General features: G+C 39.8%; 2 protein-coding genes across 2 annotated transcripts; one reads left to right on the top strand and one right to left on the bottom strand.

The window, feature by feature from the left end:
* The first annotated feature begins 5524 nt into the window (after positions 1–5524).
* On the top strand, positions 5525–8993 carry LOC139744480 (kelch-like protein 26). Its single transcript, XM_071654914.1, has 3 exons — positions 5525–5539; positions 6316–7459; positions 8242–8993. Exons 1-3 carry the CDS (start codon positions 5525–5527, stop codon positions 8991–8993), a joined length of 1911 nt encoding a protein of 636 aa, XP_071511015.1.
* A 4780-nt stretch (positions 8994–13773) lies between these two features.
* Positions 13774–23615, bottom strand: LOC139744511 (tRNA pseudouridine synthase-like 1). The gene is made up of 7 exons (XM_071654947.1): positions 23569–23615; positions 20848–20917; positions 19643–19842; positions 17077–17223; positions 16222–16450; positions 14564–14726; positions 13774–13835 (listed from the first exon to the last, which is right to left on the bottom strand). The coding sequence occupies exons 1-7, from the start codon at positions 23613–23615 to the stop codon at positions 13774–13776; spliced, it is 918 nt and encodes a 305-aa protein (XP_071511048.1).
* Positions 23616–24706: the final 1091 nt, after the last annotated feature.

The raw sequence follows: 24706 nt of genomic DNA, 5'->3' as shown, positions 1-24706 counted from the left end.
CCACCATGAGTGGTATAGGGTATTGCACGTCGCCAATATGCATCGACTCAACCCACCTTGTTAAAGTAAACAAAGGCAGCCGTCTCCGTGTCAATCCGGCATAGCTTTCGTATCCATATTCTCAGACGATTCGTCAATCATTTTCCAACATGACTAGATAAGGAGGAGCTATCTCTTGCAATTGTTTACCACCAAGAAAACTATTCAGCGACTTATGTGTTGGTTCTCACAATATTGCTAAGGTTTTCCTCCATAGGTCGTTTACCGGCTCCTATCACGCCAGCTATCAAACCAAGTGCAAACCATGCTTGCATCATCACTGGTGAATTCGTAGCTAGGACCACGCCCCCTAACGCCACATCTGTCAATTCGCCTTTCATCCAGTTAACAAGGACAGATCAGTGAACACAATATCAAATATCCTGTGCGCGAATCGTATTACAGCTAAAAGGAAGAAAAAAGGAAAGAATGCACACTTTGCCATTGTAAAAAAGAAAGAAGAAGTAATCATTACGATGGAAAAGAGTGATCCGTTCTAACAGCTAAGCTTGTAGGAGGTGGAACACTTAAAAAAAAAAAGAATTAAAAAAAAAAACCGCAGCAAGATCAATATACCAACATGATGTACATGTATTTATGACCTTTTGAACGTTTGGTCATTGATATACATGATGCTGATAATACAAGCATCTTTACAACAGTATACTTGTTTTAGAATGCATAATTCCTTTGTAGATGATGAAAATTAGAGATTTAAAGGGGATGGCTAGTAACTGATCAGTGGGAATCAGTGTGAATGCTGGGGGATGATTGTTCCAATTCTTGTGGGATTCATTTAAGAGTACATTATTTTATATATCTATTGTTGTTACTTGCTTCAGAATGGTCTCATATTCAAGTAATGTGCAGTTTAATGGTACCAGGCTAGCATGCCTGGTCAGTGACGGGGCATTAAACTGCACATTACTTGAATATGAGATCGTTCTGAAGCAAATAATTTTCACACACTAATAGACATATAATGTACTCTTAAATAAATCCCATAAGAATTGAAACAATCCTCCCCCAGCATTCCCAATGATTCCCACTGATCAGTTCCTGGCCATCCCCTTTAACCCATTTTCAGGGTGCTATATCCGAATATGGATGCGACATTCTTGTATCTCTTGGGGTTTTGAGATATCCCAAATGACCGCAAAAAAAAAAAAAATCCATATAAATTGTACAAGATTGAGAATAAATTGATGGGTTTGACGTCGCCAACAACATCAACTCAACCCATCTTGTTAATGTAAAAACAAAGGTTGCTTGTATCCGTGCTACTCCGGTATAGTTTTTTCAGACAATTCGTCAATCATTTTCCAACATGACATGATAAGGAGGGGCTATCTCTTGTCATTGTTTACCACCAAGAAAACTATTCAGCGACTTATGTGTTGGTTCTCACAATATTGCTAAGGCTTTCCTCCATAGGTCGTTTACTGGCTCCTATCACGCCAGCAATGAAGCCATGCATGCATCATCACTGGCGAATTCGTAGCTAGGACCACGCCCCCTAACGCCACATGTGTCAATTCGCCTTTCATCCAGTTGTCAAGGACAGATCAGTGAACGCAATATCAAATATATGCACGAATGGTATTAAAGAGTAAAAAAAAAAACCCAAAACGCATTTTGTCATTGTACTGAACAAAAAAGGAGTTATTACGATGGAAAAGAGTGTTTCACTCAAAAACTTAAGCTTGAAAGACGTAGAACACTCAAAAGAAATCAGCAGGACCATACCGATATGATGTACATTGTATTTATGTGACATTGTACATTTGGTCATTGATATAAGGCCTACATAATGATACTGATAATATACAAGCATACTTTCAACAGTACACTGTAGATCCTACCTGTTTTAGAATGGCAGTTTCTTTTGAGAAGATTAAAATTTGAAGATTTTATCCATTTTAGAGCGCTATATATCCAAATATGGATACGTTTGTCCCTAAGGGTTTTGAGATATAAATGGCCGCTAAAAAATAAAATTTCAACATTGACCACTTGATTTTCTTATAAATTGTACAACATTGAAAATAAATTATTGATGGGTGTGAGATCGCCAACATACATCGACTCAACCCATCTTGTTAATGTAAAAACAAAGGTTGCCTGTCTCCGTGCTACTCCGGTATAGCTTTCGTATCCATATTTTTCAGACGATTCGTCAATCATTTATTTTCCAACTTGACTTGATAAGGAGGGGCTATCTCTTACCATTGTTTACCACCAGGAATATTTTTCAACGACTTGTGTGTTGGTTCTCACAATATTTCTAAGGTTTTCCTCCAGACGTCCCGCCGATTCCTGTCATGCAAGTCAATCAAGCCATGCATGCATCATCACTGGTGAATTCGTAGCTAGGACCACCCCCACCCCCCAAGCCAGGTCACTTGTGGTCAACAATGGTCAAGTGGTCTGGCAGAGGCAGCAGAAAGAACATACTCAGCCTGTTCTACAATATTACTGCGGCTATACAAAGTTATTATGTACATGTGAATTTTACGTTCGAATTCCGAACCAGTTGAGAGGTATTATAGTCTGATAAGGAGTTCAATTTTGTTAGTAATACAGCGAAAATTGATTATTCAAAATTTTTTAATGTCATTTTGGCGGCCATCTTGATAATCTCAAAACTTCAAGGATGCAAAGTATACACTGTAATGCATCAACCAGATTTGCATTCAGGGTGATAGGCTAATAAGGTAAAACCATCAACTTTATTTATTATTTCCAATTTATTCTCATTTTGTAAGGAAATGCTCAGATTATGATTTCAATTTTGGCGCCATTTTGGATATCTCAAACTCCTCAAGAATGCAAAAGGATCAACACCCAGATTCAAATACGCTACTCATTGAATAAGGAGTAACTTTATTTTTGTTTCTATTTTCACTATTTATACGGAGATGTATAAGAATTTCACATTTTGGCGGCCATTTTGGATATCTCAAACCCAGGTCTCAAGGATGCAAGAGTTGCATTGACCAGATCCGGATTCAGCATCCCCGAAAATAGGGTAAAACCGTCACTGTGATCGGACGGTAAAACAAGATTCAGCCTTTAGCTCCCAGACTACGGCTGATGTGTCCGGATCTACCGTATGTCAAAACAACAACAACAACAACAACAACAACAACAACAACAACAACAACAACAACAACAACGGTACCCTCCGCAACGATAACTTTAAAAGTAGTGAATCAATCGAAATGCAATTTCAGAGTATGAAACTATAACTCATTGCCCACATCTGACAGAAAACAACATTCCATTTGCTTTGGTGGTCAAAGAGAAATGAGGATCTTTGTAGAGCATGTCAGGAATCCCTTCCGTCCAACTTCTGTCCATTGTGTTTATACATTAATGTGCAGTTCCAAGAGCATGTAAGTGCTAAACTTGGGAGAAACAGACCCATGACATGTTCTACAACAATCCACATTTCTCTGTGACCACTCTACTAAAATAGAATGGGGTTTTCTGCAAAATACAGGTACGATGTTATTTAGATATTAATTTCCCATAGTCAATTCTTGTGAGCATTGTCCCTCCAAGCTTAATTCTGGTCAAGAAGGGTTGATAAGGATGTAATTATTATTTTGCCTGTATTTTCGTTGCTTTTTAATTGATATCCCACATTCTTAGAGCATCCCTTTATATTATTACAACAATAATTATTTATGTTACAGTAGACTCTCCTCAGTAGGAAAGGAATTTTTATGTAGCATCAGCAGAAATAATGTCATGGCGGTTCCGCTTTCATAGAAAGGGAATGGAACCAAAACACTATAATATATAGGCAGCGAATGCGTAAAAGAATAATTCGCACTCCCATCAACAGTCACCGGCATCACAAACAAAGACTCCTTCAAAGCAGCAATCCTTCAGTATATCCATGGAGCTGTAGCTCCATGGTATATCCAAGAGCAAAGCAACTAGATTCTAAACCTCTCTCTCCGCGCAATAAACACCGCCGCACCCCCTGTCCGGTTGGCCCCTACTAAAGGGTGTTGGACAGTATCAAAAGAAGAAGAAAAAGAAGAAGAAGAAGAAGAAGAAGAAGAAGAAGAAGAAGAAGAAGAAGAAGAAGAAGAAGAAGAAGTAGTAGTAGTAGTAGTAGTCAGAGTAAGTCCACAATGTAGAGGGAAAAAAACTAACCAGTCAAAGGAAGGTTGGATGTAGCTTTAATTTCGTTGCGATATACTCATCTTTCGCTGCACCGATTTTAGTCTGCTGTATACAAGTCACATTTCTTTGTGTTCCATCCCATTTTCCCCGGCAGAAAAACTCCAGTCTGCGTCGATTTTGTCTAGGCACGGGAAGGTGTGCTTTATCATCTTTGTTATCTCGCGAAATACAGAGCACTTTTCAGTATGATCTGGCGAAATGCAGCGCCGTTATGTGGATACGGCACTGGCGAAATGCTGTTGCTGCCCTCTGCGTCCTATTGAAAAGCATCGAGAACCATTGTAACAAGAGCGTGTGCGACAAGGGGCCGCCCTTTGCATAATAAAGACAAGTGTGGAGAGCTATCACGATTCCTTGGGAGCTATCGAAAACCTCGTCACGGTCGGTCGAGTTTTGGCGTCGCGTTAACAATGGCAACAGAGAAATTGAGGGAGATTTAAATGTACACAAGAGGCGTTGTAGTTTGAAACAGCCCTCACAGGCTGGCCGGCTGTAAAGTGTCAGTTCAGTGAATTGTGCGTGAAAACACACGGTGGTGGCTTCGAGTACCAGTTGTTGGAGACTTGTAGTAGAGAATGCACATGTTAATTTGAACATTCTGGAGTGTGGGCCTTCCGTTCTAAATTTCAGTTGATTGCCTCACCAGCCTGTAACTACCTGTTTATGCAAAATGGTAAGTTCTTTCGTGAAGGTGAGAACTCCACCTCCCTGGTTCTTTTAAGTTTGTTTTGCTCCCCCTCCCCCCAGCTGTCTGTCTCTTTCTCACACATACATGTTCTTCGTATTTCCTTCTCATTACGCACCCTTCAAATTAAGACATTCTGATAAATCGCACATTATATTATCAACAGTGCAAAGTTGCTGCGTACAGGGAATCCGTGTATACATACGTGTACATGACTGTGTATAATTTTATGATAATATGTAGAGGTTCTTTATCATCGTTCTTCACCAATCGTTTATTCTTCCACTTGACTCGCATCATACAAAACGATTCGAGTACGTCTTAAACAAGACGGTTAATCATACGGTATATTTTTTTAGTTATCGCAGTGATGCTATTTCTATCTGGCGTAACGGAAAAGCTTCTACATAGGAAGATTTTGAAGATGGGGGATTCGGATTTTTGAAATTCGTGAAGGAGATATGTAACTTCCACACACTGTCTTGTTCAGCAAAGATCAAGGTATAATGACTTAAGATTTATGGGATGAAGGAAAAGACTTCCAAGGGAGACAGTTACAAAAGCTGCATCAGCTTCGACGTCGGAAAAAGAGGGGCATGACGCATGGCCAAAGTCGAGGTACAGATTGTACCACTACCAGATAGGTAATACATGTATCTGGCATTATTCTGAGAACAGCTGGACGGAAATTACAATACATTATGTCCCCTCAAAGTTGGGTTTGTATTAATGGTATTACTTTTTGTAGTAGGCCTACACGGCATCCATGCAGCAAGATACATGCATCCACTGTTTGTATGTTTGTTTGTCTTTTAGTTCAGTAGTACTTCGGTCACCGCATCAGAAAACAAACGCTGAATAGTTGTAATCAACCATTTCATTGAAGAATATACGGATTGTATAATTATACAATGTAGCTGGTTCCTCCTAGAAAGTTACTCCTCCCTCGGTAGGATTATATACCATCATGTATAATAATGTACATGTAGGCATTTGTAGTGCCTGTACAAATTTGTGTAAAACTACACTGTACATGCATGTACCGGCATACTTACGCTGATTTGATATAAGGTGTGATTTGTACTTCTTTTTTTTTTTTTGGGGGGGGGGGGGGGAGGGGTGGTGGAAGTTTTGCTGCGTGTTTGGTTCAATATCTTTGTTTATAAGAGCGTTCAATCATGTTAATAGTGTCCGCACAATAAATAGTAAGGAGTTCATATACATGTATGTGACATCGGCAGAAACACTGTTGCCTTTCACAGAAGAGTGATACCATGATCGTTTAGTGAAAGATGTTAAAATCATTGAAAACAGAAGTACATGTATACCACATAACGTCTGTATTATCATCTATATGTTTCATAATATTTCTCGTTTTGACCTTGATTTCGAAGGATCCATTTCCGGAACCGGAAGCGTTCTTGAATGACCTTTCACCTCGCAAAGAGCTATCGCCAAGGAAGAATCCCATGCAGCTAAACCTGACTTCCTCGCTCGGCAGACGATCGCCCCTGAAGCCCGCCAACAAATCCTACACTCGACTCACGAGCTCGCTCAGTTCTATCCACGGAGGGCGGGTGCTGAAGGAGTTAAACACTTTTCGCAACCAGGGGCTCCTCTGTGACGTCACAGTCGTTGCTAATGGCACCAAGCTCGAAGCCCATCGCACCATCCTCGCGGCGAACAGCAAGTATCTTCGCGAACAGCTCCTCAAGATCGCATCGAGGGCAAAATCGCCGGTGACCAAGCCCGAAATCGTCCTGGAAGGTGTATCGATCGGAGCGCTGCGGGCCGTGACTTCATTCATGTACACGTCGGACCTGGGAGGTGAGTGCACCATGGAACAGATAGCGGACGTCTTCCGTGCGGCCGATTACCTGGAGATGCCCGACTTGAAGCAGTATTGCACGGACCAGACGAAGAGTTTGCTCAAACCCGAAACATGTTTAGACGCCTTGCAAATCAGCAGGAACGTGAACTCGGACGAAATCAAGAGCATCATCGAGCGATACGTAGCAGAGAACTTCGTTTTGCTCGCCCGAGGAGGCGATGGGTATTTGAGCATGACCGCCGAAGACTTGTTGGCGGTGCGGCAGCACGAGGAATTCTCCGGTCCGGCTCTGGAGTTGCTCCGCGCACTGATCGCCTGGGTCGAGCACGACCGCGAGGCCCGCATGAGACACGCGGAAACTCTCCTCTCCGTGGTTCGTTTCCACGACATCCGGCCGACCGACATCCAATGCGAAATCTCCGCCATCGAATGTCGTCTCGCCGACCCCGACGACGCCGCGCTCAAGCAGACGATCCTCTCTTGCATCGCCGCGCGGACGCAGGACTGCATTCGACCCTCCCACATGACCCGAGCTCCCGGGGATGCCATGTTCGCGTTGCTAGGTGGGGACAATTCAGCTGGCGCACCTAGCGACAGGATGTTCACATTCAAGATGTCAACTGGGCAGTGGGAGGAGGGAGCACCAATGCCCATTAAAAGACTGGATCACGCCAGCACTGTGCTCAACGGGATTGTCTATGTTGCAGGTGCGTAGATAATTTTCTCTCCTGTTCCCATCTTCTTTTCCAAGTACATTTTTGTATTTGTACAAAAAGCTCCAAGATGTGATAATCACCACCCCAATTTGAAGATATTGGTTGATGTCATCTTTATATAACTGATTATAAAAAGGAATTGAGAAATGGAACACATTAATGTCACATCTATCAACCATAATGCGTATCAATTATTTCCACATATCACTAAGTCTTCTCGCGATTCGTTTGTGACAAGATTTTCCTTTCTTACATGAGATGTTAATGTTCTAAAAATATTTGAATTTATGATCTAAAATAATGTCTGGATAGTATGCAAACGAGTCATGCAGTTAGAAATAACACAGTTACTTATCACTGTTGCTATTACCTTTCTATTTCAGGGCTGTCTTGGGAAATAAAAACCACTGCATCTGCACTTTGAGAGTTAAACAATAACTGTACATGCAGCTTGACAGTTAAATTACAAGGGTATCAAATAATTAGCGATTTATAGAAATTCATGAGGAACTCTAATCATTCATTTATCAAGACGATGATTTAGCTAATTTTGATGATATCAAGACGATGATTTAGCCAATTTTGAAATTGCATCCAGTAATACACAACACACTATTGCAGTGTTGTTTACTTTGTAACAAGACACCTTTTTATAGGCCTATTCAGCATTTGTGGCAATTTTCTGAAAGATTTAACTGTCGCTTAACAACTACATTTAAAGGGATGTTTTAGGCACTTCACACTCTCCTCTCGTCTTGCCTATTTTCATACAGGGGGTCAGCATTCTGCTCATAACAAAGCTGCAGACAGCATTGGAACGTGTCACGACTTCGACCCTCAAACCGGGACGTGGACCCAGCTCTGTCCTATGCAGAAGCGTCGGGCCGTATTCACTCTCAACACGCTGGAAAACCGGATCTATGCGGTCGGTGGGAAGAACGCCCATGGCTCGCTCGCCAGCGTGGAATACTATGACCCCGCGACCAAGTCCTGGACCTACGTCAGCCACATGTACACCGGTCTCTTTGGGCATGCCAGTGTCACGTTGGATGGTAAGATTTACGTTAGTGGCGGCGTTGTTGCCGGACGGCATTTTACAAACGCGCTCCAGTGTTATCACCCTCAGAGCGACAAGTGGGTGCACATGTCCTGTATGTCTGCAAAGAGGGCGTTCCATATGATGTGTGCGGTCGACGGACAGCTCTACGTCTTTGGCGGAAACACGCGCGATGCTTCCAGCCGCCGCATCGACTGCGACTCCGTCGAAAGCTACGACCTGACCACGGACAGGTGGCGGACCGTCGAGAGCATGCCCCGTCCAGTGTGCTTCGCTGGAGCCGTCACCCACGGAGACATGATCTACGTCGTTGGCGGATTCAACGGGAAGAAGGGCAAGAGATACCCGGATGTGCAGTACTTCGACGTGAGAGACCGAACCTGGAGCCTGATTGGACAGTTGCCTGCACCAATCATGAGGCATTCAATGTGTGCCATTGAATCTCCTACTGCCCTCATTGTTCATTAAAGAGGATATCCACCCCAAAATAAATTAACTCTAGAAGAAAGAGAAAAAAATCACTACAGAACGTTCAAAAAATGAATAAAAACGGATAAGAAATACAGAAGATATGCCATTTTGAAATTTCATTAAAAAAAAAAAAAAAATTTCTTCAGGGGCGGATCCAGGAATTCTGTAAAGAGGGGGCGCGTTCACAAAATTAAAGGGGGGCGCACGCACCCCTCCCCCCATTTTTTTCTTTTATTTCTTTTGTTTCAACAAAAAATAAAGGGGGGGGGGGGGCGTGCGCCGGTTGCGGTCCTCCCTGGATCCGCCCCTGTTTCTTGGCCAGTCCTTATATATACTAGTATTCAAATGAGTGAGTTGATAGTGTCATGTCCTCACAATTTTTCATGCATGTTATATATGAAATTCAGAAAAATAACTAGCTAATACACATACAGGCGTACATGTGTAAAAGCATATTCCCATACCAAAATATATCAGGGGTAACATTTGTTCTTTTTTATTCTAGGCGATTTTAAGGTAAGTTTTATACTTATACAGCTGAAATATGAGTGTTCTTTTTTCTATGAAATGAATAAGTAATCGTGAGAACATGACATCATCAACTTGCTAATTTGACTACTGTCGAGAAACAAGAATGGTCGAAAAGTGTTTTCCAAAAAATTTAGATATTTCAAAATGTCATAACTTCCTTATTCCTTATCCGATTCTAATCATTCTGGCCCTGTTTTTCATGATTCTTTTTTTTTTTATTCATGAAGTTTTTACGTGGATTTCTTCTTTAATGCTATCAAAGATTTGCATGGTGTGTTAGTGCATCTGTGCGTGAATGTACATGCACATGTACTTGTATATAAAGAAACCTCATTTTAACAAACCTTGGGACCCTGGAAACTATTCTAGTTATATTAGAATTAAAAAAAAAGAAATATACAGAATTTGGGTTAGCAAAATGATTTTTGTTATGACTGAGTTTTTAATTGTTATATGTGACCTCTTCATGATAGGGTCCTACTGTATATGAAAACAACAGTGCACAGAACAAAATGTTGGCCTGTAACCATGCATCATTCAGACACTGGTATTTGTTCATGATTAACATGACCTTAAAGCAGTGATAATGAAAGTAGGCCTACTTGATGTACATCTATTAACCAAGAATCTAACAAACTTTGTCTAAAATGATTTTCTTTAATCTTATTGTGTAAATCATGCTAGACTGTTACACGTGAAGTATTTATTACAAAATAGATACATGTACCTGTATATCTAGTAATAAATCCCGGAATTTAGAGTGAGAAGATTATCAAAGGAGATGTCAGGATGATTTTCAGACTTTTATATTTGAACAAGTGTGAATCAGTTGTACTGAATACAGAGTTTCAGAATTTATAGTGATTGGAGTGAGGAATATGAATGTTTTCAAAATTTATAATGAATTGCAATGAACAAGGATGATGACACAGCAGCCTCACCATTAAAGAATGCATGAGTTGGTGCTCACGGAAGCAAAACAAAAGAAGAACGCATGCGTAGATTCTACACAGGTGAACTTGTTAAGCAGGCATTTTTTAAATATGTGAGCCTCTTATGTCATCAACATTGTTCAGTGTAATTTGTATAGTAAAGGTTTTTCAGATTATTGGTTTCTGTGCTCATAACCACAATAAATTTCACAAATCTATACATTGGGGCTGTCAATTTATGTAATGTGTAATGTGGAATTATAAAAATCATCTGGAATGCCCTTTTAAAAAGAAATATTACATGTACAAGTATATGTGCACACTAATGACAGCCAGAGAACTTACAAACTCTTCCTCAATATTTTATACAACTCTCAGTTCTATAATTCCATTGTTTTTTATGATTATAATGTGTCTGTGTACATACAATGTTATTATTTTTCTTTTACCAGTCATGCCAGACCAGTAAATTTGGCAATTCCCCCCCAAAAATTACTGATCTGACAGTGATTTTTCTCAGTCTGTGGCGATTGGACAGGGACCACTGTGTTGTTTTCCCTAGCTTGCATGCACTACAACTTTGTCCTGAATTAATTACACCAGTAATCATTGACAACAAAATATGTAATACATGTCCATGTATTGCAACACAGTTTGTCAAACAATGCTGTGTCTGAACTACAATATGTAAGCACTTTGTTGCATTTAATAAATACAACTGTATCACTCACTCATATCGGTTTATTCAACGTCTGTTTTCACCAATCTGAAAACCTGGAATTATGTTCTGTGTGTAATCTTCCTCTTTTTTACATGGCACAATGTGTAGCTTTCACACCATTCATCAAATCAAATCCATGTACTGCAAATTGTCTGGAATGAACTTTGAGGGCTTGGCATCATTCGCCTGTTTTCTAGAGTGGGTATGTGGGGAGAACCACTTCATCAGGCTAGCATCCTGCTCGCTGCAAGGAAGTACTGTAAAAGTGGAATTTTCGCAGAGTTCAAATTTTAGCTCATTTAGCGCAACCAGAAAATCGTACCCAAAATAAAGCATGCCAATATTTCTGCTTGCTCATGTTCCAGAAGTTAATGTCTTGATTCTGCGGAATCAAAAACATGTGAAACTAATCTCACCCACCAGAGCATAAAAAAGTATGCAGAAAAAACTAGATATATCGCTACGGAGACTGATATGCCTCCGCCATAATGCATGGTTCTCCTAATAGGTCTATAGTACAATGTCTTGACAATGTGTAATGACAGTTTCACACAATTGGCAAAATATTAAAATGACAGGTTTGACATAAATGTGCTGAATGTTCACTTTCCTAGAACTAGGTTCAATTGGATGAATGATTAAAATGTCAGAGTGCAGGTATTTGGGGAACTGATGATTTTTACTTGACTTTTAACCCTTTTATAAGTTTATGCATTGAGTAATTTTCAAGGTATTGAGAAAAAGTATAATTTCAGTATAACTATCAAATGGGAAAATAGCATTATTTAAACCTGGCCTTTGACCTTTGACCTCACAGTTCCAAAGAGAATCACTGTTAGCTTGAAAATGCATAAATATGTAAGTTTCATGATGATACCTTGAGTTACTTTTGAGATATGGAGGAAAAAGTGCAATTCAGCACTTTCACTTGACCTTTGACCTTTGACCTTTTGGCAAGAAACTTCCCACAGAAAATATATTGGGTAATACATGTATACATCAAGTTAAAAAAAAAAAAAAAACCTTCAGGCATTGCATAAATATAAGGAAAGTAGTGATATTTTGAGGAGTTGACCTTGACCTTTGACCCCCTGACCTTTGAACCATGACCCCCAACTTCCCTAGATAATCACTGCCCATTGGAACAAGCATATATACTAAGTTCCATGAAGATACCTTGAACCATTTGCGAGATATGGAGAAAAACATGAATTTTCAACCTTTTTTTCACAAAATAACCTGTGACCTTTGACCTTTGACCCCGTGACCCTAAAATCCAAACAAAGTATTATCCCCCCAGGATATACCCTCATACCAAGTTTGATGTAAAACCACCACACGGTTCTTGAGATATCGACAAAAACAAAACGGGACGGACATACGGACGGACGGACGGACGGACGGACCCGAAAACATAATGCCTCCGGCCACTTCGTTGGCGGAGGCATAAAAAATGCAAAAGTATCCACTTTCACAGTAAAGGTGGAATTCTTTATGTGTGTGGATTGTGCTTCCCTCACTCATAGGACATCCATTAACCTGTTGAGGACCATCTACCTTATCACAGGGGAGAGACTGTTTTTGCCTCCTACTAGAGGGGATGGCATGATTACACAAAACATTGCTCAGCTAGACTCAATAGGACTAGCACCCAAGCCATAAGATTGCAAGGCAGACGCGTTACTGACAAGAGCCACCTCACTATCCCGGCTGTTCCTACTGAATACCAGCCATTTCAGTTGAGTCACTATAGACTTCACTAGCACCTACACCCATACACACACAGAAGGAAACAAAAACAATAAAATACACTCCAAAATACAAACTTTTGTTTATCATATATTCCTTTTAAGATGCCGAGATTTATTGAAAATAGATGTATGCATTTATAGTTGATTTGAAAATTGCCAAAGAGTGATTACCTCCAGTCTAATTAAAGCATGTCTTAGTTGTAGTTTCACCGTACCAAACCCCTCTGATTTCAGGGATAAGATCACAACAGCAAAGTTAAAACTCACACATACGTTACAGACACTGGAACAAATCTCTTGTCATGGTTGGAAGACAAAGACAGGTGGGGGATTAAATGATAACAGAGGGCACTTCCATGCTTCTTTCTTTGCTCCTCGCTTGATCATAACAGTCAAAATTGACAATCTTGCTTCAGGGACCCAATGGGTACAGAGCCGAACCTTGCCAGACGGATAGTATTCTCAGTCAACTGTCACAATTGTTGCAGAAAAAGGCGAATTCTAAATACAACTGATATACTTCAGAATGAATCTTGCCTCTTGCTCTGCTCCCTGCCCGATTTCAACAATCACACTGGGCAATCTTGCTTTAGGAACCCGTAAGGCACAGAGCTGATCCTTGCTGGATGGATAGCATTCTCAATTGACTGTCACAATTGTTGCAGAAAAGGAGAAATTCTATAAATGATACACTTCAAAGAAGAACCTTGCCTCTTGCTCTGCTCAATGCCCGATTTCAACAATCACACTGGGCAATCTTGCTTTAGGAACCCGTAAGGCACAGACCTGAGCATTGCCGGATGGGTAGCATTCTCAGTCACCTCTCACAGTAACAGATGAGTTCAGGTAACGGCAGAATCATCCCCATCAGTCTCTGGTGACTGGGGTTCGTGGGTAACAAACTCTGAGATGGAAAACAAAAAAGTTGCGTGACTGGTGATTCATTTGTGTAAGCATACAAAATACTGGGTTGGGGGGGGGGGGAAGGAGGAGCAAATTAGATGACCAAATGAAGGAGGAAATGATTGATATGAACCAAAATATCTGCAATTGTCAACAGCACTCGTAGGAATCATGTCATCATCCTTGCATCACACAAATGATAGAGACATGAGGATACATTATCATCATGAACAGAAAAAAAAAAAGAGAAAGAGGAAAAGAATAAAGAATATTGGGGGGGGGGGGGGAGAGAAAATGAATGAAGAACAAGGAGATAGTCATGACTAAAGAAGGAATAAGTGCTGGAGTGTACCAGAATACAAAATAATAGATCATCAGGAGTCAAGAATTCAATGTGTAATAATTATATTCACCTACCCACACAAATATATTTCTCCTTAATTACACTCACTCATGTATGGCAAATATATGTACTACATCAAAACAAATGTAATGCCAGAAATATAGTAAGCACACATTACTGGGTAGTAGTGCTTTACACCATTGATGCCACAGCAAGTTTTTAAGAATCCATTTCCATAGTTTACAAAACAGTCTCTAGCATAAACTTTGGAATTCACATTGGATAACATAACTTGCTCTGGGACGAAATGTCCCTGTCGGTTTGAAATACAATTTTTTTCTCAGCAAAGAATTGGAATCATGGCAAAAGAAATTATCATCACCTACCATTTTCATTATAAACGACTTCTTTGAGGTACAATCCACACGGAGGAGCCATGATTGCTCCGTGCATGGTGCCATTATTGCGTGACTGGAGAATTCTTGTGATGTCAGAGGGCGCCAGACGACCCAGTCCCACAGCGACGAGGGTGCCCATCATTCTTCGAATCTGTAAGTCAAAAGAAATTAACAAATTCCAATAATCTCGTTGATCTCACATAAGATACAAGATGAAAACTCCAGCTCTCTCTCTTTTCCTCTCTGCTTCTCTCTTTATTGATCTGAATTACTCCCCACAGCTAAAGACATGAGAGAACCAATCATTTAACTCGTTCTAAAGTGAGATGCACTGAGGATATTAAAATACTAGAGAAGCACTCTGAGAGCTCAGACCTCCGCCAAGCAGCTCATTTCCACCACCAATATTGTTCTTCCATAGAGTACAGTGATTTCCACCCATACGTATGCATGATGATAGTAGCCCGATTTCCCAATACAGAAGCCTTTTGTTACGTCATCAACTTCCAGCTGCGCAGCACACCTCACCCTAGCAGAAACAAGAGCAAGAAGTTTAGTGCATGCATGGAAACCTCAAAAATGCACAGCTTGAACTCCCAAGTTCAGTGACCCTACCTGCCAAAATATTGAAAATCCTTCTTGAAATCCACAAAAATTCCTGATCAATACCAAAATTTAATCATCTGATCCCTGAGTCATTCTCAATTTTTTCTTCAAGTTTCAGCCAAATCCGTTCACTACTTTTTGAGTTATTTTGCACACGGACAGACAAACCACCAGTAATGAAAACATAACCTCCTCCCTTGGCAGAGGTAAAAATTGTTTAAACAAATACAGTGCATCAATAAATTGCAGCAAATGATAGGATATTGATAAAACCTGTGGAACATTTCATCCCAGCTGTTGGCATTCTTCAAATCTTCATTTTCTGATGTTAGTCGATCAATCATGATTGTTTGTGGTGCATCACAGTACTGCTACTCTCAATATAAAAACCAATGTTATTTACAATTCGTCTACCATCCAGGCTTTCAGCTTTTTTCATAAACAATATCTTTAATATCCATATTCACATTCATTAGTCAACAGCCCTCAAGGAATAACAACTTCTGTAAGATGTTGCGTCTCTGGAGTGAATCTACAGAATAATCACCTGTCGTGAGATTATTTTAACAACCATGTTCAGAACAGTACTATCTGCAGACCAGCCACTTTAAATCCTTGAGGACGGACTGATTTTGCTACAATACGCATTTTCCATAGACACCTGCCCGGGTATACTCAGGCTCGTCCTCAACGGGTTAATACTGCATAATAATTTTGAGTGATGCTGTGCCTCACGATGGTTTATTTCTTACACCCTTGTCAAAGAAGTGTTGGACATTAATTCAATTACATCACAACAATTTGATAATATTTTGCTCTCTGCGAGATCACACCACGTATAATGAGTACACTAGTAATGGGACCATCTATGCTCCAAACTAGTCCGAAGCAGATGTATTGGAGCAGCTGCAGTAAAAGGGATATTAAAGAATAACCACAATAAACACATACTGGCAAGTTCGCTGTGGGAGCTATCTACAAGTATCGGGTCCTTGGCTGGGAAGGAAGGCAATTGTGTGTATTGGATGTGCTGAATTCACCTGTCTGTACAGGAAGGACTTGCTGTAGAAGCTGACTTCCCAGAATTCCACACCGTCCAGCTCCGGGCAGTGGTGGTCCAAGAAGCCCAGGTCCCGCCTGAACTCGATACGGTCCATGGTCTTGATGGGGGACTTCAGGTCGCCGTCAGGACTGGCGTTGCGGAAGGCACTGAAGTCATGGGTGCCTAGGAAGTTTTCTGATGCTTGCACCATTGCTGTGGTATCAAGACTTAAAACCATGATCCAAGCAAAGAAAGGTAAGTATTGCTAACAAAGTTTATCACAAAATAAGACATACAGAGTATATATATACAGATATAGAGATATATACATACTGTATATATCTGTTACACAAACAGCTTCCTCCATTTCTTGATTAATGGTGAGGAAATGCAGATCTACTACCATAACTCAAGGTATATCAATGAATTCCATCCTTACAGCTGAGGGACAAAGGTTAATCATGCGAAAAACATCTGTAAATTTTCTGACAAAAAGAAGAAATGTGGATAATATAAGATGTGCATTTCTCTTACACAAAGAGCAACCTATATTTCTTGACCAACTCACCTGTGAGAATTCAGGTGAATCAATGTATGCTAATTTAAAAGCTAAGAGACAAAGGCACTTTATAAGTTTGTTTTTTTTTCCCCCACAAACTTTGGTGTTACAAATCACCATTTTCCTCCCTTCAATTCCCCCCCCCCCCCCCCCCACTGATAAAAAACAGGAATTGGACAAAAAGTAGAGATGAAACCCTAGATGGCATTCCACAAAAGCGATGAATCAGACAAGAGTGCATGCATTTACAAAATCTATGTATACATAGGTTCTAGACTAGGTGGCTTTTTATACCTTTCTCTTATAGCCCAGCATCTCTCCCTCTCAAAGATGGGGAGATCAAACTTGTGGCAGCCGGCGGCGATTCTGTAGAGATACGACCTCCCGACTGCACGGTGCTGGGAGTGAAAGTTGTCTGGGACCTTGGTGATCTTGATGACCCTTCATGGTGGTGACGAGACAAGTGAGGACACCACAAAGGATGGATGAAGATCACACTTTATGTAGGTTTTGGGTAATGATTATACCTTTCCTTGATACATTATGTGGCCACTTAGACTGGTTTGACTGCACATCAAATTTCTAAGAATTATGCGGGCCCTGTTTTATCAAATGATATAATCGATTTTAAATTTCCCTAACACACAGGCTGCCATAGACTTATGACAGAAATCAACTTTATAATCAATTTTAACTCTTCATAAAACAGCCACCTGGATTTGTAATGTGGATTTGTAGAATCCCATTGACTTCTAGCGTCATTGCATGACCATGGTCTGTCTAAAAATCATCTCACTTGCATGTATGATCTGGGAACCTTCATGATGTTTGATCACGTAAGCTCTGAGAGCTAATGCCATTGAATCCTTTCAGTTCCAATTTTGGAAGGCAGGTGCCTGGAACATCTTGATACTCAAATCCATGAAGGAAAAACAAGGAAAAGTAGAAATTACGCGGTGCGTAATATATGTCCCCGTCAAAAGTAGCATTTTGTAGCAAAATGTGCAATGCAGGTCAACAATCAAGGTCAAAGGTCAAAGAAGTCAAAGGTCAAAATTCTGTGAAGAAGTTTTGAAGCCCTCACCTAGTGCCATCACATAAAGCAAAGAGAATCAAAATCGTGTTAGAAATGGCAAAGGAGTAGCATTTTGTAGCCAATGTACAATATAGGTAAAAATCAAGGTCAAAGGTCAAAGAAGTCAAAGGTCAAAATTCTGTGTAGAAGTTTTGAAGCCCTCACCTAGTGCCATCACATAAAGCAAACGGAATCGAAATCGGGTTAGAAATGGCGAAGGAGTAGCATTTTGTAACCAAAGTACAATATAGGTCAAAAATGAAGGTCAAAGGTCAAAGGTCAACATTCTGTGTAGAAGTTTTGAAGCCGTCACCTAGTGCCATCACATAAAGCAAACGGAATCGAAATCGGGTTAGAAATGGCAAAGGAGTAGCATATTGTAGCCAATGTACAATATAGGTCAAAAATCAAGGTCAAAGGTCAAAGAAGTCAAAGGTCAAAATTCTGTGAAGAAGTTTTGAAGCCCTCACCTAGTGCCATCACATAAAGCAAACAGAATCGAAATCGGGTTAGAAATGGCGAAGGAGTAGCATTTTGTAGCAAAATGTACAATATAGGTAAAAAATCAAGGTCAAAGGTCAAAGAAGTCAAAGGTCAAAATTCTGTGAAGAAGTTTTGAAGCCCTCACCTAGTGCCATCACATAAAACAAACAGAATCGAAATCTGGTTAGAAATGGCAAAGGAGTAGCATTTTGTAGCAAAATGTAAAATATAGGTAAAAGGTCAAGGTCAAAGGTCACAACTGAAATTCTGTGAAGAAGTTTCAAAGCTCCCATGTAGTGCTATCATATAAAGCAAACAGAATCAAAATTGGCTCATAAATGACAGAGAAGTAGCAAATTGAAGATTTTGATCACACACGGACGCACACACGGACGCACGGACGGACGGACGGACGGACGGACACACGGACACACACACGTACGGAGCCCGTTTCATAGTCCCCTGCTCGAACTCGTTCGGCGGGGACAAAAAAAGTATTTGATACAATGCTGGCCAAATGATTACAATCCCACATTTTTACCCTGTCTAGGTTTCTACAGACTACATTTTTGCTTGTCTGCTTTTTAGATTTCAAACTGCTGATGAAAGAACATGCAATGCACCTAGGATAGGTGGCTACACAGATTCCATTACCCAATTCAATACCAAGAACAAATAACACATTTCTAACCATTATGTCTACCTATAAATGTTTCTGAAAAAATTAAACAGGAAAAACCACAGTATTACTCCTACTTGCACATCTTTCTCAAGACTGAACACTGTAAGATGCTCTCTACAGCTTGTAAGTTTTAGGGATAACTAAGCATTGTAGGCTCAGGAGAATGAAAAGGATTTTTTTTTCCAGGTGGTTTTGTGCATGTTCCATGTCTGAGAAGAGAGTCTGATCATCAATAACTGAAGAGAAGAAGACATCATATTATCAAACATCTCCACTATACCGGTAGAAACCCCCATACCCAATTCAATACTAAGAACAAATAACACATTTCGTAAATGTCTAGACCTATAAATGTTTCTGAGGAAATTTAACAGAAAAAAACATAGTATTACTCTTACTTACACATCTTTCTCTACACTGAACACTGTAAGATGCTCTCTACAGCTTGCAAGTTTTAGGGATAACTCCCGGTAATGATCAGGAGCATGTAAAGGATTTTTTTCCAGGCGGTTTTGTGCATGTTCCATGTCTGAGAAGAAAGTCTTAGATCATCAATAACAGAAGAGAAGAAGACATTATATTATCAAACATCTGCACTAAGCCAGTAGAAACAGACATACCTGATATCTTCATCTTGTACTTGATGATTGATGGCAGCTGTGATGTTTTCAGCCGGGATTTCCCGTGGCTGATTTGTACTCCTCCTTCTCAACTCCAGGTCGAAGTGGGCTGTGTTGCAGAAGGCGTGTACGCCAGCATCGGTTCGACTGGAAACGTGCAGCCTCACCGGCTCAGCAGGTCTAAGCTTGTCGAAGGCTTTCTTCATGGCAGACACAATAAATGTACACAGAAACATCATTATATGGGAGACCTAAAAACCATGACAATTACATTGCTATATCAGATTTCTCACTATATCTGTGTACAAAAACAGAGAAATATACCGTATGTCCAAAAAAAAAAAAAAAAAATTACACCGGGACCCTCCGCAATGATATCTTTAAAAATAGTGAATAAATCCAAATACAAATTCAGAGTAGGAAACTATAACTCATTGCCCACATCTTACAGAAAACCCCATTTGATTTGCTTCAGTGGTCAAAGAGAAATGAGGAATTTTGTAGAGGATGTCAGGAATCTCTTCCCTCCAAGTTCTGTCTATTGTATTCACACACAAAAGCATCAAAGTGCTAAACTTGGAAGAATCAGACTCATAACATGCTTTACAACATTCCACATTTCTCTGTGACCTCTTAACCAAATTGAATGTGGTTTTCTGCAAAATAGAGCTAAGACGTTATATTTCAAGACCCTGAAGTAGCATTTAGACAGTTTAATCATATTGGGTGTTATCAATGTGAAAATTTGATTGTAATTTTTTTTTGGGACATACTGTATAGAGTAACAGTTGCAACCCTCAAAATCACTCTATTATAAGAGGGTTTTGTTATATCCACCTCTATATAATGAGGTTCCAGTGTATGTAGAGAGACAATGATCAAAATGGAAAAGTCAGTACATCTCAAGTTGGCATAAAGTTGCAATGATAATTCTGGGTCTAAATATGCATTGGTTAATTAAGATATGGAAGCACTCATAAAAATTCATTGGCTGCTTTGGCTCTTTTAGGTAATGAGATGTGTAATTTATATTCCAATGTGTACAATGGCATTATGTTTTGCATTAGCAAACATGTAACTCTACAATCTGGTCAAATTAGGAAATATCTACAAAGATAACAATATCAATCTCAGTTTTCTGGTTTATGAAATAAGTTTTCAATCCTCTGATAGAGTGTAACAAAGAAAAGTGTCTGACATCTTACCTCCAATACATCTTGGACACCCTGTTTCCTATTGCACTTGGTAATAGGCTCACTAGATCTCACCACACCACTGAAGCAAAGGGAAAAAATAGAAAATGATACTATTTACAGAGTAAATAGTACATAATAGTTGAAGAAAGACTTACATTGTTTATAATCATATTAGTAGGGTACAATTGACAAATGTGCAATATACAGTGCAAGTCATAATCAGCATTACATTCAAGAATTCACAAGTTGTCAAAAATTTCTGAACAAACCTGCAACTGAAAACCAATATTATTTCACTCAAAACGTCTGTGCTTTACTGTATGAATAACTTGCATAATACTGAAGTAACAAGGAATGATTACTGCTATAAATGACAGAACACACAACATCTAAATTGAAATATTTCATGGAAGAGATATTGAGATAGGACCATAGTATTGTCAGTGTTCAACAAAAGCGACTGTGAGATGTCATATAACAATTGTCATGATTGTCTTCTGTGGCAGATCCAGGAGGGGGCACACCGGACATGCCCCCCTTTATTTATTTTCTTTTAAATAAAACAAATAAAAACAAAAAAACAAAAATGAAAGGGGTGCATGCGATATGCCCCTTTCCGGAATTCTTGGATCTGCCGTAGCTGCCCCTAGTCTTGCTTGTCAGATATTCCAAACTTTTTTACTAATTTCAGGGAATTCACTCAACAAATATGTTGCATAACTTTGCTTTTTGTACCTCCAAAATTCATGGGAAGGGGGGGGGGGGGGGAGGGATGGGAGTGGGCCAGGAGAATCTCTAGTTATAGTCCTACTCTTTGCTATTTCAACATTTTCTCATTCTCTTGTTTATTTCCATTCTATTCCCTACCTTACCAATTGAGGCAATTCCTTTATGCAAAAAAGAAATGCAAAAAAGTCAGACAACAAATTACTATTACATTCCTATAACCTACCTTTAACCTCTCTCGACTCTGCATACTAGACAGACTCTACTTGTTACTTGTTGAAATAATCCCAAAACTGCAGCTCCGTTGAAGCTATACCGGGATGAACAATCCCTGCTGTGTGTCAACAAGGGTGCAGAGGTGCCATAATCATAACCCACATATTTACAATAAAAGTGGCTGAACCCGTGCAAGTAAAAATAAGGTTGGCTCCTTACAGGAGACTGGAACCAGAAGAAGGCTGCATTATGATGATATGTCTAGCATAAAGTCTACAACGAATGCATGAATAAACGATTAATAGAACATCCAGATTCTGTCATCAAGGACAATAAGGACAAGGCTTTCTATCTCTTGTCGTAAACGTCATCACATAGAATCTATTATATACCTCATTTCTAGAATCCTCTCATCTGATTGGTTAAAAGGGGAGTCATGAAAATAGCTGTGCCCTGTTTTTTAGTTACTGTGACCGGGGCCCGGGCACAGTTAGTAAATCGGTTTGGAGACAGTCGCGACCCCGTACACATAGATCGCTCATAATGTACGCACTAATGATACGACCGCCGCGCATTCGATGCGCGTGCTGTAAAAGAGACTAGCGGACTGGTTTGGAGACAGTCGAACCCCGCGTACACTGTACACATAGATGATCACTCATGTACGCACCAATTGCAATGATACGACCGCCGCGCTGTCGATCAGCATTGATTACGAGTGCTGTAAAAGAGACTAGAATCTATATTTTCGGTATCTATATTTCGGAATCTATATTTTCGGTATATAAAACAAATAATGACTGCTTGATATTCGGGGTACAGTTAAAATTATGTAGGCCCTCGGTGATGTGAAAACCATAACCATGCCCTCAGCTTCGCTTCGGGCATAGAAACTCTAGTTACGGTTTTCACATCACCTTGGGCCCATAATTTTAACTGTGCCCCTCATAGCAGTCATTATTTGTATACTAACTTCTCTCACTGTTCAGTAATCACTTCGAGCACTGGAAGTACAGACTACAGTATTCACAGCAAAGATTGACAAGAGTCATCTTCCTGTGCACCCTCTCTGCCTATACACCGAAAGGTCCTGCATTGTAGTTTTGTACTACATCCAGATCCACGGCACTGATTCACGGTCCACGGATCGGAATACGTCCTATCCTACTATAATTAGTACTAGTACTACTAGACTATCTTCTTCTTCTTCTTGTCAGTAGTCTGCTTCCTTCAACCTTGAAGATTCTTGCAGAACTTGGTGATAGTGTGTGTCATAGGGGTAAGGTGCATGTGCCAATAATTTACAGGGTGCAAGTAAAAACTGCCTCGATTCTAGCTGTTTAGTGTTGCTGCCTTCCGTCAGCAGGAGACGAAAGGCATTAACTGAACAGTGAAGAGGCCGTCACAACATCGTCAGGGAGGGCATTCCAGGATCTAACAGTTCTAAGAAAGAACGAAAGAACGAGTAGCTGGTAGCTTGATTAGTTATGTATTCTTGTAATATTTAGTACTCTAACCAATTCAAATGTCTTTACATCGCTGTGCCAGACACGAGTTCCCCATCAGAAAAGTAAGTGAGTGGGACCACAATAAAACACTGCCGAAGTCGCTGCACATGCACTGCAGCTGCTGCAGTACTGCACTTTCCGCTGCGCTGTTCATGATCAGCTCGGTCACCACGATGTTCATGCTGTTGCCTAATTAAGCTGAAAAATGAATCTGTGTTTGGTTTTCTTGATCTTAGCTACAAACACACTCACTCTCTCAAAATATGTATCAATAACTTACCAGTACCTTGTACCTATGTACTGAAAATGCATAAGATAGCGAACCATTCTGCGATGACCATTATTACTACCACACGTGTTGTGTAGTTGTTTTTGTGCCACTGGCACTGCTCTATGCGGCATGCGAAATCATGCGTGCATCATCAATGCAAGCTGATGTTTGCTATACTGTCATCGTCATACATCCGTCGTCTGCTTGTGCGCGGTCTGGATCTAGATGGTATATACGCTGAAAAACTCTGGTTTAGAGTATAGGTCTGTAACATAGAGATATATTATTAGTATACATCTCTATGGTCTGTAATCACTCACAGAAATGTGCGTTTGGATAACGACTTACAAACTCGGTAAGAAAATAAAATATTGTGTTCCACAGGACAGAATCGAAGTTATATTTTTTCCTCAATATTATTCTTCCACTCTTTGAAATCAAAGTAATGCTCTCTTAATTTCTAGGATTTATTTTTAAGTCCTAAGGATTTATTGCTTTAAGTCCTAGCGGACTGTAAATACAGACAAAACCTTAGGACTTAAAAGTAAGTCTTAGCTAGGATTTAAAAATTTAAGTCTATGTTCGACTTAAATTTCAAGTCTATAGGATTTATTTTTTAAGTCTTATTAGATTACATTTAAATCTTTCTTAGACTTGTTTTTAGAATAAATCCAGCTTGGATTTAAACGACGAAAGACTTATTTTAAGCCTTCCTTGGATTTATTTCAAATAAATCCATCATGGATTTAAACTCGGACTACTGAAAATGACAGCCAATTGATGCACTTTCTTCACATGTAAAGGTCTATTTATTTTAACAAAATCAAACTGATGCATTTTTCACAAACATCGATAAGTTACAAAATATACAGATGATTGTCATACACATGTAGGCTCCAGAAAAATGAAATACGACATGATGAAAACAGAGCATATTTTGCAATAGTCTCAGATGGTCACATCTTCACATTCATGTTACTGATGCTTCTTTCACTGTGTTCTGTAAACAAGTTACTAGACGACTGGAACCTTCATTGCCAAATAGATTACTTTTTTCACTTTTTTTTTAAATCTTGCAAGATGACTCCATACGACTCGATTCACTTTCATTTTATGTATTTCTTTCCCTGGTGAGCATCGTTAAGTC

Source organism: Diadema antillarum, unplaced genomic scaffold (genome assembly GCF_040938485.1).
Source record: "Diadema antillarum isolate AM-2024a unplaced genomic scaffold, OU_Dant_1.0 seq00001184_RagTag, whole genome shotgun sequence".
In the NCBI taxonomy this organism is placed as follows: Eukaryota; Metazoa; Echinodermata; class Echinoidea; order Diadematoida; family Diadematidae; genus Diadema; species Diadema antillarum.
This window is presented reverse-complemented; position numbering and strand designations above follow the sequence as displayed.